The sequence below is a fragment of the Felis catus genome, chromosome X, assembly GCF_018350175.1.
Source record: "Felis catus isolate Fca126 chromosome X, F.catus_Fca126_mat1.0, whole genome shotgun sequence".
NCBI classification, from domain to species: domain Eukaryota; kingdom Metazoa; phylum Chordata; class Mammalia; order Carnivora; family Felidae; genus Felis; species Felis catus.
In genome coordinates, this window is record NC_058386.1 from 20299681 (window position 1) to 20317500 (window position 17820).

Genomic DNA, 17820 nt, shown 5'->3' on the forward strand with positions numbered 1-17820 from the left:
AACTCGGGTTGTTCCGCTTCCAACTACCACATTCAGAGTTGGCTATCAAGTGGACGGATTGCTAGACTCTTACGTTGATATTCACACTTACGTATCTTTTTGTCCTGTATCTTTTTGGCCTCCATTGGTTAAGGGGAGCACATTCTTATTCCCTTCGTTAAAAACCTGGTTCCCTCATAACCAACACTCCTATTCTTGTCTTTGACAGCAGCGGTCTCAAAACGTCAGTGTCCTCTTCAGTTAATCTCTTGCCCATTTCCAGCACTGAGTCCTATTATTTCTCCCTTGCTTACATCTCTTCCTTCTACTTTCTGCCACATGGACAGGCTCCGTCATCTCATTCTTAGTTTGCGGTAACTTTTATTTTCCTTACCCTTAGTCTCTTTTGTCTAGCCCAGCAGTTAAAACACTCATCATAAGATAACATGTGGATTGTGTCATTTCTCCATTTTCCGTTCATGACCCAGCAGGTAACGTATAAACCTCAGGCCCTGCGCATTGTGACCCTTTCCTGCTTTTACAACCCTGTCTCTCAAAAGGGGACAAAAGGAGCCCTTTGCTTCAGGAAGACAGTCTTACCTCATGCTCCAAACTGTAAGGAATAATAAATTCATGAAGTTCTAATAGTATAAAAAAGTGTATTCACAGTTTCAGATTACCCATGATTCCAACTATATAACATTGTAAAGTGATTTGGCTAGGTTTTACAATGTAAAATGGTTTTATATCACACTAGCTAGCTACCCTTATAAATAAAACGTTGACCGGTTTTCCATTGGACTTGAAATGATCGTATTGCAGTATGTTAAAGAAATAGTGATTAACTTTATCAGGAAATTAAATATTAATGATTTTAAATCTTTAACTTTTCTTAAGTCTCTAAATCCAGCAGGGGTATATGTATTTCTCTTAATAACCTGGGATAGTCTTTGAGTTCACATTTGGTAACTTCACTTTGATAATGATCAATGCAGAGGTATAATTCTTCATTAGAACATGAAGTATAATTAATGTGCTTTAAAGAGAGACTAGGCTCTTTGGAGAAAAATGTACACTCTCTACTGGCTTAATCTTGCCACAGACAAGCCTGGGTCATGGGCTAAGTGGTGGATTGAAGGGCTGTTCCATTTTAGCCCTGGTTGGTAACACTTAGGGTGTTTGTTTACCTTTGAGCAAGTCACTTAATCAGTTAGGGCCTCCGTTTTCATGTCCTAATAATAATGAAACCTCTCATTACAGTTTTTCAGAACACTTCCCATACATTCCCATTTGATCATCACAACAGTCCTGTGAGGTATGCATGCCAGATACTACTGTCCTCATTTTATTGATGAGGAAACCAAAAGTCAGAGGTTAAATGACTTGCCCAAGGTCACAAAACAAATCAGTGTCCAAACTCTGTTCTCTGATTTAGATTTTGTAACCAGTCTTCTTGCCACTAAATGCTTTCATCCTCATGTCTGCAAAATGGAGGTTACAGTGATCTGTTGCTGGTGCTAATATTGAAAATATGGGAAACAAATGAATATGGAACATTTTGTAGAAGTGCTATAGAAATTAAAGCAGACATATTTGTTTTGTTATTTTTAGATGTGATTAAAATGGATATTAACTGGCTTTAAGATTTCTTACATTTTTAATGGTATTTTTGGCCCTGGCCGGTCATTTGTGTTGGTTGAACAAAGCCATGTGTCTTTGAGGGCCTGGCCAGTGACACACAGTCATTGAGTTAGACAGCTGCTTGGACTCAGCCTGGTCTGAGTCCCATCCAGAAGCACTAGTCGACAGAATGGTGTTTTAGGTAAGACTTTGATAAAACTTTGCTTTTCCCTACACTAGGATCCAAGATACTGGATTTGTTTTCTTTTATCTTACGTTAGTTTCTGGCAAGGATATCTGTTTTCGATTCCCATTTGTGGTATTCATTCAGAGTAATATTTATTGAGCACCATAATCTGTGCAAACGGTGTGATCTTGGTGAAGTCATTTAACCTCACTGGGCTTCAATTGATTCAACCTTCTACCTTCATTCCTTAACTGCAGAGTAAGGTTTCTTATATTCTGAGGCGCTTCCTGGGGAGTTAGGGTATGGGGCGGGGGGGACAGGAGGAGGCTGGATAGAGCTGGAATACCCTGGTGAAGTGGGGGCAGGCACCACTCCAGTCGACCTTGGCCTCCGTTACTCCAGAGCACCTGCGCTTGTGTGCATTTCATCTGTCCACAGAGATTCCTTAACCAGTTGTCTTTTCTTCTTAACTGTGGCCTTCTAGCCGTCTTTTTCATTTATGCCCCAATCCTTTTATATCCTAGATTCAGAGGATAATTTCTAAATTTCCATAGTCATAAATAGAGGTTATTGGTGAGATATTATTCCAGAACAGAGGGGGAGAAAGGGGAAAAAATGGATTAAGAAATACTTGTGAGAGATGGAAAGAAGAAAAAATATTGAGGAGAAAGAGAGCAAGAAGGAAAAAGAAATGAAAAACTCATATAATCAAGGAAAATGGTGTATTTGCCACTAGAAGTTACATCACTTGGTTTTATAATCTTCCCTTAAGTACCTGTGTATATGAGCTTAACTTTAGTGAGCCTAGAATTTGACTTTCATGAATTTTTTTGTGTGTGACTGGCTCGGTTGCTTAGTTTTTCTGTATTTCCTTATCTTGATTTGGGATGAGAATAAAAGTTCATGTATTAAAAATTTCTGTTCTGATATGATTCAAAAATAGATTCGCTCTTCTTTAATCTACATTAATGTTTGAGAAAACTGTGGAACTAGTCTGTTTTACTGCTAGAAATCGAATAACATTTACATTATTTGAGGTAGACTTGCACACCTACCTGAAATTTGTGGTTTTAATTTTTTTTTTTTTTAAGGAGCTGATGCTACACACATGGATGGTGATCAAATTGTTGTGGAAGTACAAGAGACTGTTTTTGTTTCAGATGTTGTGGATTCAGACATAACTGTGCATAACTTTGTTCCTGATGACCCAGACTCTGTTGTTATCCAAGATGTTATTGAGGATGTTGTTATAGAAGATGTTCACTGCCCCGATATCATGGAAGAAGCAGATGTATCTGAAACGGTCATCATTCCAGAGCAAGTGCTGGACTCAGATGTAACCGAAGAAGTTTCTTTAGCACATTGCACGGTCCCAGATGATGTTTTGGCTTCCGACATTACTTCAGCCTCAATGTCTATGCCAGAACATGTCTTGACGAGTGAATCCATACATGTGTCTGATGTTGGACATGTTGAACATGTCGTTCATGACAGTGTAGTAGAAGCAGAAATTGTCACCGATCCTCTGACAACGGATGTCGTTTCAGAAGAAGTACTGGTAGCAGATTGTGGCTCTGAAGCAGTCATAGATGCCAATGGGATCCCTGTGGACCAGCAAGATGATGACAAAAGCAACTGTGAGGACTACCTTATGATTTCCTGTAAGTCTTGGGGTACAGTGATTGTCAAAGGTATTTTGAAGGCTGTCTTTCCTAATTTACATCAGGGGTGAAATTCTCTTGACTTCTATAAAATTGAAGTAAATCTCATAGACCTAACTACATTGTTGTTTCAGTTTAGATCCTGTAACATAACTCCAAATGAAGAGAAGTGAAATAGTGCAGAGTCAAGAGTCGTTTCTCTGTAAGGACACAATAGAAAGATGAGATTTCTTCAGTCTAGAAGGACAAGGACGGAAAGGAGTAGAACTGAACTTTCTGAAATCATGAAGGATGGGAATAGGCTGTTAGAAGCCTTTATTAGGATTAGGAATCCTCTTGAAACTTTTTAAAAGGAGTTCAACTTGGAAAAACATGTGTAACCAAACTCCTTACATTCTTGTATATGGATGTAGAGTGCTACTTATGTACTTAGTCTACTTACATGTAAAATGCTATTTATATAACAGTTAGCCTGGAAGAGAGCTCTGGTGTAGTATCGAAACATTAAATGATTCCAAAACATGATTTCAAGTATGATGGACTCATGGTAGGTTATTGAAGAAAAGTCAGGTATTTTAGAACACAGTTGTACATTTTTAACCTAACGTCGGGAAGGATAGCTATGTCTTACAACATATTTCTTGGTACCATTTTCAGAGAGAAAATCCTCAGTTGGATAGACCACAGTTCTGACCCAGTATGGGGATACTCATGCCTTTAGGAACTAAACTTCAAACAAAAAAAGACTCACAGACTATTTGCTTATATAAATTCACAAGACTATTTGCTTTGCTTGAATACCTGTTATATACAGGAATTTAATGTAAGCATATATTGGAGTCCACCAGCATTTTAGGACATACCTTTTAAAAGTTCCAGATTTTAGAAATCCGACTTCTTTGTGTGAAGAGGAAGAAAATGCCTTCATTCAACACATGTGCATTGGGGCCCCTTACCGTGTGTTAGACGTGGTTGTAAGTAGTGCAGATATGGATAGGTGATAAAGAAACACCAAAAACCATTGTTCTTAGCTTACAGTTTACTACAGGAGAGAAAGATAGGTTGCACTGTGATGCAGAGGTGTGACTAAGTTGCTGTGGACACAAGAGGGAATTGCTGACCTTTGAACTCGTGGATGAGCTCTAGTTTTACCAGGTGAAGAAGGGCATGAGTGGGAGGGAGACATATCTTTGTATACTTTCTGGTTAATTTGATAGAACAAATTTCTAGAAATAGAATTGCGAGATCAAAGGGTATACACATTTATAAGTCTGGTGATAGTATCTCAATATTTTGCCTAATAATAACTCCCCCACCAAGTTTATGAGAATGTCCATTTCCCTAAACAAATGACCAGCACAGGGTATTATTTTCTGTTTTAGTTTTTGCCAGTCTGACAGGGAAAAATATGGTGGCCTGTTTGAAGTTTGAATTTATTTCAGCAAGATAATTTTGGTAGTTATACAGAATAAGAATATGGTGAGGGAGAGACTAGCGGTAGAGAGTAGTCGAAATGGTTCGTTTATGAGATAAGAAGATCCTAAGTACCTTCGTAGGAATGGGGACAGAAAGAGGGAACTGGATTCAAGAGAGTTTAGGAAGTAAATGAAACGAGAGAAGTTTGGTGACGGAATAGGGGTGGGGATCTGAGGGAGGAAGAGAATTCATGGACGACCCTAAGGTTTCTACCTTGGGGAATTGGGTGGCTGGTCATACTATTACCTGAAAGCAGGAGGAGATTTGGTGGGAGGATCATGATTTAGGACCTGTTAGAAGTTTGAGTTGCTTGCTGGGGACAGTCTGGTGGATGTTTCTCCTAGGCAGTTGATGATATGAACTTGGTGCTTTTGAGAGAGTTTGTGGCTACAGGAAGATATTTGGGACAACGGCATATAGATATATGTGGAAATGGGTGGTGGTTCCTCACAGAGTGCTTTTTTTCTTTCTTTTTTTTTTTTAACGTTTATTTTGAGAGAGAGTGCGTGTGCACATGTGCAGGGGAGGGGCAGAGATAGAGGAGGGAGAGAATTCCAAGCAGGCCCTGCACTGTCAGTGCACAGCCCGATGTGGAGCTCGATCCCACAAACTGCGAGATCATGACCAGAACCAAAATCAAGAGTCAGACATCCAACTGACTCAGCCACCCAGGCGCCCTCCTCAGAGAGTGCTTGTAGAATAAGAGTGTCGAATATGGATCCTTTGGGTATTTAAGAAGTAGACAGAGAAGAGGCCATGAAAATCCGGAGGTTTTGGGAAGAGAAGGAGGAGGAAAATCTTTAGAGAGTGTTTTTAACACTGTTAAAGATGAAAAGAATTCCTGGAAGTGTCAGTCGCTGAGAAGAGAGAGAGGAGCTGTTTCATTGAGAAGTTAGGAGATTCATTGGTATCTTAATTACAGTAGTTTCAATAAAGCATGGGCCAGTGGTGTGGAGACGGAAGAGATGAGCTGTAATGTAATGGATTGAGAAGTTGGTGGAAGTGAAGTAGGTGAAGCAGTTTCTGTAAATGGCCATTTTGGTCGGTGAATGGACAAAAGAGGCAGGAGTACAGCTTTTGATGTTTGGCTGGATGGTGAAAGTGTGTTGAGCATATATTTATAGGCTTACAGGTGCAGGACACAAACCGTTGGACAGAGAGACTCAAGATAAGGGAAGGGCTACCAGATGGAGCAGTTCCAGAGAAGGGGAAGGGAATGAGGTCCAGGGCAGCAGTGGAGGGCTGTTCGGTGAGGCCCCTTCTCTGAGACAGAGGCAGTAAAAGAAGCTTTAGAATGTTGGGAGCAGAGCACCTGACTGGCTCAGTTGGTGGAGCTTGCTACTCTTGATCTTCGGCTTGTGAGTTCAAGCCCCACGTTGGGTGTAGAGATTACTTAACAATAAAACCTTTAAATAAACAGCATGTTTAAAAAAAACGAATGTTGGGAGCTATTTTCTTTGTGTAGCAAACGTACCTGCTGATACGGAAGGACCTGCAGAGGTTGGGTGGAAAGCTGAAGAAGAGAGACGAAGGGTTGAAAAACCTTAGTCTTACAGGGAGGGACCAGGGCGGGAAGCTTAAGAACTCAAAGGATAGATTGCCTCGCTGCCTTGAGGGGCCCGCTGAGGTTGGGAGTCTGAAGTTTGTATGTAAGATGCAGCATTTAGGATGAAAATGCCATTTTTAAATATCACTGCCAGATTTTCTTCTGCAAGACCAGGCAACCCGGAGGCAAGGCTGGAGAAAGTAAGGAGTTGGGTTCATCGTGCTTGACGAGGGGAAGAGGACCAGATGAAAGATTCAGGAGAAAAGCCCTCTTGGTTTTCTCCTTGACTTCTCTTTGCACTTAAACTCGTTTTCTCAGGAGTGAAATGCATAGCGTTGGTATGACCTTTAGCTGCATTCTATCACTGTCTCTTGCCTTTATTGCTCTTCTAGGAAGTTCATCCCTCCAAGAATGTCATAACACCAAACCAAACAAAAAAACAGGAGTTGCTTTAGTAATGATTGACATAGTATACTAGATTCTTACATTGTATTACGGAGTCCAGACTTGTAAAATTTTCATTAAAAACCTTACAGTTCTCTTTCTTTTAGGCCCTGGGTTTCTTAAGGATGGACACAAACTGCTATTGTTGTGTATTTTTGTATATTTTATATATGTATATAAATATGTATTTTAACATAGTGATAATTTATTGTTTTCCTTTTAAAATAGAATGTCACATCCAAGCTCAACGAATACAAAGAACACACACACGTTACCTAATCTCCTTATTTTACTATAATGAAATGGTTTGATTGCTTTTAAATTGGATTTAGAGATGGTGACGTCTTTGTTTTTGTTTTTGCTTGTGTCTTTTGTCTTCTCTATTACGCAGGCACTTCTTGACTCATTTTTCCTCCCTTCCACACCATCGTCTCTTTTCCCTTCAAAGTGTGGTCATGTTAAAAATGTAATTTACTATTGGCTTTAGAATCAAACCAATTGGATACTTTAGAATTAATTAGCATTTCTCTTGTTTCTGCCTCCCAGTGCTGCATTTTCTCTTAAAACCTAAATTGATTTCAGAAGTTTACGATTGACAAGAGCTTTGTGGTAAGCGTATAGAGGAACTATGGCCTGATTTTCTCCATGATAGAGAATGCACAGATGCCATTTTTAGCAGTTCACTTTAATGCTTTTCATAACATGGTGAGAGATGGTAGTATCTATGAATTGCTGTGATATTTATTCATCACTTTATGGGTCAAAGAACATGACCAGAAACTAAATACTCTTCAAAAATTCCAGTAAGTCATTGGATCTAAGAGCTTAATAAACAGCTTTATAAAGTCTTTAGTTTCCATCTTGGCAGATTTCTTGTCTCTGAAGGTCTCATTTAAAATGATGATGGGGACACCTGGGTGGCTCAGTCGGTTAAGCGTCTGTTGATTTCGGCTAAAGTCATGATCTCATTGTTCGTGGAATTGAGCCTCGTGTCAGGCTCTGCAATGACAGTGTGGGGCCTGCTTGGGATTCTCACTCTCCCTCTCTCTCTCTCTCTCTCTCTGCCCCTCCCCTGCTTGTGTGCTCGTTCTCTGTCTCAAAATAAATAAAACAAATAAAAAATAAAATGATGAAGTAGCAATTCTCATTATTTACATTGTCATAATAGACATAAATGTCCTTTGTCACAGTAGAGCTGCCTTTGAGGCCAGGATGACCTCTTTATCTCGTCTTTGCAGTCTGGATGTTAAGATGGCTTTTAAATTTGATGATCTGTTTCCTGAGTACAATAACTATCCACTGCATCTTGGCCATTTATGTATCTTCTCCATTAAACCCAACGCAGATAGGTATGAAATAAATATTTGTTGAATATATAAAGACTAGCTGAAAGTCTGTGGGTACCATGCCATATCTAAGGTGTTAATAATATTTCTTCCCTCCCGAAAGCTAGTGGTTCTTACTTGGTTCTGGTTAGGTTAGATATGGTGGTACTGAGTTTTCTGGGTCTGGTTTTCAGTTCTCCTTTAATCCAAGACAGCTGCCAGACATCCCTTATTTCTTTGCAGTGGTCTTCAGCCTCCCAGAGTTTCACTTTGCAGCTGCATAGTCAAGATGCTATTTTGTTACACATCAGTTTGTACAATAGGGAAAGTTGGAGAAGATCTGGTGATCATGAGTCAGGCACTGCCTTACAACAGCTGCAGGAAGCAAAATATTCTCTGCGTGCCTCTTACATTAACGTGATCAACAAGAAGTCATTCTTTAGGTCTTGTTGACATATCCCATGTCTTTTAATTAGAACAGTTAGGTAGAAGATGACCGGGAGCTAGGTATTCCTTTCTAATCCTAGATTCAACATATGTGTTAAAATAAACTTTGTTTGGTAACGGCTTTAACACATATAACATCATGTAACACATGTCATACAGTTTCACCCATTGAAAGTGCACTTCAGTGGTTGTTAGTGTATTCACTAACTTGTGCAGCCATCATCTAATTTAAAAAAATTTTTGTTACCCAAGGAGAAACTCCATACCCTTTAGCTATCATTCCCATCAACCCTTTCTCCCTGTCTCTCCCAAATCTATGCAACCCCTCATCTCCTTTCTGCCTGGATAGCTTTGCATATTATGGATATTTCATGTAAATGGAATCCTATAATGCATCGTCTTTGAGACTGTTTTCTTTCACTTAGCATAATGTTTCCAACGTTCATGTTGTGGCACGTGTCAGTGCTTCATTCCTTCTTATAACTGAAGAATACTCCATTGTCTGGGTGTAAGTTTTAGTCCATTTGTAAGTTTCTACTTTTTCAGCTGTTTTATCTGTAATATTAACATTTGCATGCAAACTTTTGTGGACATATGTTTTCATTTCTCTTGGGTGTGTGTGTGTGTGTGTGTGTGTGTGTGTGTGTGTGTGTGTGTGTGTGTGTGTGTATGAATGAGTGGAATTCCTGGATCGTATGGTAACTCTTATGTTTAACCTTTTAGGGAACTGCCAGACTGTTTTCCAAAGTGGCTGCACTTTTTTTTTTCCACCAGCAGTGTATACGGGTTCCAGTGTCTCCACACCCTTTGTAGCACTTGTTAATAGTGTCTTTTTTTTTTTTTATTTTAAATCATAGCCATCATTGTGGATGTGAAGCAATATCCTGTTGTAGTTTTGATTTACATTTCCCTGATGGCTAATGATGTCGAGCGGTTTTTCATGGTCTTATTAGCCATTTGTACGTGTTCTTTGGAGAAATGTCTACCTTGCCCATTTAAAAAAAAAAATGTTTTTTAATGTTTATTTTTGAGAGAGAGAGAGAGAGCGTGAGCCAGGGAGGGGCAGAGAGATGGAGACACAGAATCTGAAGCAGGCTCCAGGCCCCGAGCTATCAGCACAGAGCCTGACACGGAGCCCGAACTCAGGAACCGTGAGATCATGACCTGAGCTGAAGTCAGACACTTAACGGAGCCACCCAGGTGCCCTGATGCCTTGCCCATTTTTAAATTGAGTTGCCTTTTTACTATTGAGTTGAAAGAATTCTTTATATATTCTAGATACAAATCTCTTATAAAATCTATCATTTACAAATGTTTTCTCCCATTCTGCCAGTAGCCTCCACTTTCTCGATAGTGTCCTTGGATGAACAAAAGTCTTAAATTTTGATGAAGTCTGATTATATATATTATTTGTTGCTTAAGCTTTTGGTGTCATATTTAAGAAACTGTTGCCTAATCCAAGGTTATGAAGATTTACACCTGTGTCTCCTTTTAAGAAAGTTTTATAGCTTTGGTTCTTATCTTTAGGCCTTAGGTCCATTTTGAGTTTATTTTGGTTGATGGTGTGAGGTAGATAAGGAGCTAACTTCATTCTTTGGCATATGGATATTCAGTTGTCCCAGCACCATTTGCTGAAAAGACCGTTCTTTCCCCATGGAATGTTTCCGGCCCTCTTATTGAAAAATAATTGTAAATGTGAGGGATTAATTTTTGGACTCTTAACTCTGTTTCCTTGATCTGTATGTTTATCCTTATGTTAGTTCCATGTTGTCAGAGTGGGTAGTGAATTTGCACAATTTACTACCCTAAATATTAAAGTCTAAATTTTAAAGCTCAGGCAAAAATGCTTAATTCGGTCATAAAAGGTGTAACAAAATTAATAAGTGATGGCGACATTATGTGTTCCTTTGGAAAACAAGGGTACTTGGGTCTGTCTGTCTTTTATAGTAACTTCAAAGGAAACAACTAATATGCCTCTGGAGCATGGGATCCTTCCTGCCAAAAACTGGACGGTTGGCCAGAGAGTTTATTTTCTAACATAAACCTATATGATGCTTCTTTTCTCGTATACATTTTAATAAAATGCATGCTTTCAGTTATTTTAAGCAGTTTAAAAATAGCTAAACTAAGAAAACTCAAGCAAATAATTTAAGCCTAGAACCCTTTAAACTAGTTTGGTTACATGAAAGTATGTCATCGTTTTTAACATGTTGATTATAAAATTGGAAATTTTACTTTGTGCAGACCATAACTTTAATAAAAGTATTTTATGACAATGAGTGTGGAGTAGTAATATATATATATAGCTGTGTTCTCTCCAGTTTAGTTGTTTTTATGTTCTCAAGGCCAAAGATGTTTTCACTAAGATAAAGTTGTATTCAGAATACTATTTTCTACAGTATGCAACTGCTTGTATAAACGCTGAATGTTAATACGTCATTAGATTGGTTAGTTCTTAACTAATGCTTATTAAACTCTTGGTCTGGTGGCATATGTGTAATGACGTGCATTTGGATTAGTATGCAAGGAAAGAGCTCAGGTGCTAATATGTGCAAAATGCTTTCAAGCCCATCAGACCTATTTTCTAATGACCCTGGAGTCAATTTGCATTTCCGTCACAAGATGGAATTAAGTTCGTTTGGTGAGGTTTGTTGTTAATAAAGCTCACTTTTCAGGGGGAAAATATTTATGACTGTATTTGTGGTTTGATTGTTATGAAGCCAATTTGGACAACTTAAAAAAATATTTTTTAATTTAAGCTTTTTTAGTTCAAGAGAGATTATTTAGTTGGAGATTTGTTAACAAGTTGGTAACAATAAAAATAGGTGATAGTAAACCTTCAATAGATAGTATCTGTGTGTCAGTACTTAGTATATATTATTTTCTTTACACAGCCTTATAATGTTGGTGTTATCACTGTTTTTTACAGATTGGGTAATAGGAACAGTTCCAGTAACTTGACCAAAGTTACACATCCAGCTGGCATTAGGTGGAGGATTTGAAATCAAGTGTGTTTTATTCAAAGTGTCTATCTGCCCTTCACTCTCATATTGCCTTCCTTCATGTTTGTATGTGTGTGCATTTATATATGTCTGTATATAAAGCTGTTACTACAGAGCAGTAGCATTTGGCTTAAATAGTGCTTACTGGTGGATGGAAGAGGCAAACAGAATTCAGTGATTGTTAAAATTTATTATTGAATACCCAATTTCAGCAATAATTTAGGAGGCTCAGTTTCTTTTTTTTATATTAAAAATTGTTTTTAAATGTTTATTTATTTTTGAAGGAGAGAGAGACGGATTGTGAGTGGGGGGCAGGGGCAGGGAGAGAGGGAGACACAGAATCTGAAGCAAGCTCCAGGGTCTGAGCCGTCAGCACAGAGCCCAATGTGAGGCTCGAACCCACAAACCGCGAGATCATGACCTGAGCCGAAGTTGGACGCTCAACCAACTGAGCCACTCAGGAGCCCCAGGGGGGCTCAGTTTCTTAGTTAACTCATGGCAGAAACCATGCAGACATCCTCCAAACCCTCTTCCATTGGTTTTCTACCTAAATGTTATTTTTCTTTCAACTTTGTTTAAATGAGGAAAAGGAATCATACATAATACATAAGCTATTATTTTTACTCTTGTCCATGTTTACTTTCCTTGTGCCTTCATTCATTCAAAAACATTTATTGACCCGCCACAATAAGCTAGGAACCTTGGTAGCTGTTAGAGATAAGCAGTGAAAGCCTCTGGCTATTTAGAGTCCAGTCCTGGAGGGAAGACAAACAGAAACAGATCATTACTGTTGATTGTGAAAAGATGCACAACTGAATGTACAAAATATTTTGGAAGCACTAAGGGAAGAAGATAGTGGGGGAATTTTTGGTAGATGAGTGAGCTACATGCTATGAAAGCATTGTTTATTTTTTTAAACACTTATTCATGTTAGAGTGCTAGGGGCGGGGGTGAGCGGGGTGGTGGCAGAGAGAGAGGAAGACACAGAATTCGAAGCAGGCTCCAGGCCCTGAGCTGTCAGCACAGAGCCTGACGTGGGGCTCGAACCCATGAACCACGAGATCATGACCTGAGCTGAAGTCAGCCGCTCAACCGACTGAGCCACCCAGGCATCCCTATGAAAGCATTATTTATAATAATAAACCATAATAATGGTGTATAACCAAAGTTCTGTGAAAGCTTGGTTGAAGACATAAGTCAACATATTTCATCTCCAATCCTATGCATTTCCTTCCCTCCCATCTTGTTCTGAAACAAATTCCACACGCCATTCCATTCATAGGTATTTCAGTATATGTATCTGAAAGACAAGGGTTTTTTAAGCAAATGAAACAATGTCATGATCACATCTTTAAAAAATAATTTGAGGTGAACTCAGTTTGAAGGATGAACGGGTGACTAAGGAGGGAGGGATGTCACAGAGGAGGGAGGACATATTTAAAGGCAAGGAGATGTGAAAGATCTTGGAGTGTTCAGAGACTCTTTGGAGTACAAATGACAACTTTGGCAAAGAGAATGTAGGAAATGGTGAGAAATAAGATTGGCAAAATAGGCAGGGCCCAAAATAAAGGCCTTTGAATGCACTAAGAAGCCTATTTTACCTTTTTGATGTGGGGAGCTGTTAAAAGGTTGTAAGCAGATTAATAACAACGTGGTTAGGTGGATTGTTTGGAAAGATCATCCTCTTGGCATTGTTGAGAGCAAGCAGACAGGAGTAAAATCAGAAACAAAAACTGCACCACGGGAGATTATAGTAGTTCAGGTAAGAAACCAGTGACAATACTTTGAAATAAGGTTCTCTCAGTAGATTTTGGCAGAAACTGGTTCATGACATATTTAGGGAGTAGAATTTGGATTAAATTTAGGCTTGAGGAAGAGGGAGTGTGCGAAGCTCCCTCTCTGGTTTCTGGCTTGTGCAGCTAGGCAGATGGCAAAACAATTACCAGAGGAGGAGCATGTGTGGACATGTTGGAGATCTGTCCGGCTGCTACATATCGATGTCCCCTTGGTGCCCCTGGCCTCCTAGTTTAGGTGTTTTGACCAGTTGGTCTGATGTTAGCTCCTACTTAAGTACAACTTTTGGTCATGGTAGACTTCCAGTAAAAAGTGATTCCGGGAATGAATGAAGAAATAAATCCAAACTTCCATGTTTAAGGCACAAACTCTGAGAATTAGTGCGATCTGATGGTTTCTTTACTGATTCTCAGGGCTATTAGCATAGGAGACGGTAAAATAGTCGTTTATTCCTTTGTTCTGTGGGCTGATGGTTGGATGTTTATGTATCTTACCATTATTTTTATATATGCACTCTGTCATTTTTTTGTTTCTCAAACCATTTGGTAAGCCACAGAATAAAATTTTAGAATTTTAAAAATACATACCTTCCTGGGAATGTTTCTGAAATGTGAGAAAAGTTTTGTTTAAAGAAGACATATTGAGGGGCGCCTGGGTGGCTCAGTCGGTTAAGCGGCCGACTTCGGCTCAGGTCGTGATCTCACGGTCCGTGAGTTCGAGCCCCGCGTCGGGCTCTGTGCTGACAGCTCAGAGCCTGGAGCCTGTTTCAGATTCTGTGTCTCCCTCTCTCTGACCCTCCCCCGTTCATGCTCTGTCTTTCTCTGTCTCAAAAATAAATGTTAAAAAAAAATTTTTTTTTTAAAAGTTTCTTAAAAAAAAATAAAGAAGACATATTGAATAAGCTTTAAGCTTGTTTTGATAAAATTAAAAAAAGATTGCTATTAATCCATCTAAAACTATAGTCTTTACTGTGGGTACTCTGAAACTTTCTTAGAAATCACCAAAATTAAGGCATTAAAGAGTTTTCAGTTTATTGTTCAGTCTGGATGTCAGTTAGATTTGTATCAGTTGTAAAGCCCTCAAGTAAGGCAAATATATTGTCTTCCCCTCTCCCCACCAAAAATCACATTGGGTGAAAAGTCTGTATCTTGAAAGCCTTAGAAGCAATTGGAGCTTCAGTTTGGCCTCCTGACTCCTATTTATTGTTTATCTGCTTGCAGCCTAGACAGAATTGTCCAATAGCTTGCCCTTTGAACAGATCTGTGGTTACTTTGTGGGATGATGGGGGTTGGGGAGGGGAGAGAGAGAGGGGGAGAGAGCGAGGCGGAGAGAGGGAGAGAGAGAACGTGCCTTTCGTTTGAGGCTCTTGAAGAAGCTCTTCAGTGCTTCAGAAGCAGTGAAATCAGTGCCTGCAGCTTAGAGCCAGCCATCCTTCCATACGGACGCCAGCCCTGTTGCTCGCTAGCTGTAGGAATTTGAGCAAATTACGGACTTCTCTTTGGCCTTGGTTTTTTTTATTTGTAAGATGGCAGTCCTACTACCTGACCTGTGGGCTGATCAGAGATCCCATGTACCAGGCACCCAGCATGGAGCCTGCCTATCAGTAACTCTGGTCATTGTCGTCCACACAGAGTCTCTCCCGTTGGTGGCATCAACCAGGCTGGCAGGACTCACTCAGGACTGGCTTTACTTAAGACCTTCCTGTTGTCTCATCAGGGAATTCCTGGGCAAAGGCAGGCACAGGGTGGGATTGTAATAGTCCTTTCTTTTCCCCCTGAATTTATGGAATTAAGAAGCCAGTTCTTGGTTAACTAGGTTTAGTTAGTGCCATTTTAGTAGTGCACTTTGGCAAATATTTTCCATTAGTTCTATCTCCAACACCATGCTAGAGATCTCTGTGACTTAAGACGGGCGCTTGAATGGCTCTGATCCTTTAATTCCCTTTCTACAGATTAAGGCTAATTTCATTAAACCTTTGAACCTGTCCAGGAAAGTTTCAAGAATTAAAAAGGAGATCAGATTATAACTAATTCTCTGAAATCTTTTATAGGCTATGTAACAAAAATAAGATGGGATTTTAACCCCGGAAAGGGTTCCTGAGGAGGAAGCTAAGAAAGGGAGGTCCAAAAGTGAACTTCTAAGTGTATTTACCTACAAGAACATTTGCTTACTCAGCAGAATGCTTCCTGCAAGTTACTTAGTTTTTTAGGGGCTCTGGTTTCCCGTCCGTAAGGTGGACAAAACACCTGTCATCAGACTGTTGTGATCTCATGATAAAAGAGAGGGACACCACTCACCACAGTGTCTGGGACCTAACAGTTGCTTATGAGCTCAAGTATCCTTTTAAGAGGAACTGCCCATCTGTGATATCTTTACCAATTAAGTAGCTACCCGCCCACACAGGCAGTCTTAGGACTCGTTGAATAGTATCAAGCTTTTATTCTGTAATTTTTTCTTTTGATTGGATTTTGGGTTTAGAGGTTTAACAATTGAAGTGATTAAGTAGTAAGACTGTTGGACTTGTCAGAGTAAGTTAGAACAGGCTTTTGATTCAGAGAACCAAATTCCTTCTTTCTTCCACAGCAATACTGACTGCAACTCTTAAAAGGCCCGATCTCCCTCCTTGATGTTAATCCTAACATTCACGCCTGGGGATCCTGTTAAAACTTGGGAAAAGATGTGTGTATTCAGACTGTCTGTCCCTTGAAGTAAATTATTTAGGAAGTGAAATTGTCTTTATTTTTCTTTCACATTAAACTGTTCCAAGATTTACAGGTAGCTTCTAGTTCTGGAAGGCTGGGATTTTGTGACTGAATCCTTGTCTTCCCTGTGGGTACTGGTCCATAGGTTTATAGGTTTCAAACTTAATTAGACTGTCTTAGAGACTGATTCTGTCCTCTAGCATGGGATTTCCTTCTGAATTGTTTGTGCCTTCTAAGAAATATATCCTTAAGTTTGACCTACTTCTCCATCCTCTTAGGTTTTTTTTCTTTGAGTCTTCCTTCTCTCAGTGATTTTCCTCTCAAAGCTTTTTCTCGTTCAGCTCCATTCTGAAGTAGTTGCTTTCTAGGCTTAATGTCACGCAGACATTTTTCTGAAAATGTCCTTCTCATTTCCTGAGATTAATCCACTGTTTTCTGGATCCCCATGCCACCTTTGTTCTTGACTTACTCCCTTATTGTAATAGACCACATATTGAAATAACTTCTTAAGAAGTATAGATTGTATACTAAAAAAAGTTTTATTCTACCTTATATTTGATTGATCATTTGGTTAGATACAGACTTCTAGGTTAAAAAGAATTTTCCCCGAGAACGTGTGATGCCATGTTTCACTGTCACCTAGCATCCAGTGTTACAGTTTAGGAGCCTGATGCCATTTTGACTCTCATTCTTTTGTAGGTGTTTCTTTTTCTTCTGAAAGCCTTAAAGACCTTCTCTTTATCCCTACTGGTATGAAATACCATACAGTTGTGCTTAGTTTGGTGTAGGTCTTTTTCATGCATTATGTTTTCATGCATGGTGAGCCCTTTGAATCTAAAGATTCATGTTCTTCAGCTCTCTGAAATACTTCTATTTAATATATTGCAAGAAGAATCTCTGAAATTGCAAACACAGAAAGTGTATATCCCAACATCTGTCTGAACCTGTGTGTTCCAATGTGGTAGTCATTAGCCACATGTGGCTCATTAAGTTTAATTAAGTGAAAATTAAATAAAATTAAGTATATAGTTCCTAAGTTGCACCAACCACATTTCAAGTGCTCAATAATCACATGTGGCTAGTGCATATATAGATGTAGAACATTTCCATCATCACAGAACGTTTTATTGGTTAGCACTGGTCTGTATAGGCTCAATGAAATTGCCAAAAACATGTTCTCTTTTTTAAAAGTCAAAGAAGTGATGCAGAAGTTCAAAGAATATATTACAAGACAGTATGAGGCAGATAGAAAGTAAACTAATCAGAAAGAAGTTAAAGAGAAAAATAAAAATATGATCAAGATAAAAGCCACCATAGAAGCAACTATAAGAATAAATATATCTCAGTAAATAAGCATGGGCAGAGGACCCAGCTTTAGGAAATCACAATAATGAAATGGTTAAGGAAAAAAAGGATACAAAAATGTGGAGAAGATGGCTAGATACGGGAGACAGGTAAAGGAGCCAAACACAAGTGAAATTCTGAAAGAAGGGAACAACCAGTGAAATACAAAAATATTTACAATGGAAGAAATTTTCCTAACGTAAAGATTAGAATCTTTTAGCGAATTTTCCTAAAATAAAGATCAGATCTTTCTTGTTTCAAGAAATTAACAGAATGATAAAACTAGCAAGTCA

General features: G+C 39.0%; 1 protein-coding gene across 7 annotated transcripts in view; it reads left to right on the forward strand.

The window, feature by feature from the left end:
• The window catches only part of ZFX (zinc finger protein X-linked), a 56022-nt gene that overhangs the window by 23972 nt on the left and 14230 nt on the right, over window positions 1-17820 (forward strand). For 5 of the 7 annotated variants that reach the window (XM_023249490.2, XM_023249493.2, XM_023249489.2 and 2 more), the window contains exon 3: window positions 2878-3447. In XM_023249490.2, the coding sequence (XP_023105258.1) occupies window positions 2878-3447 (570 nt within the window). Of the gene's footprint in view, window positions 1-2; window positions 471-1239; window positions 1295-2877; window positions 3448-17820 lie in introns of those variants that run through there. The other 2 variants (XM_045050371.1, XM_019823672.3) reach the window with 2 other exon arrangements.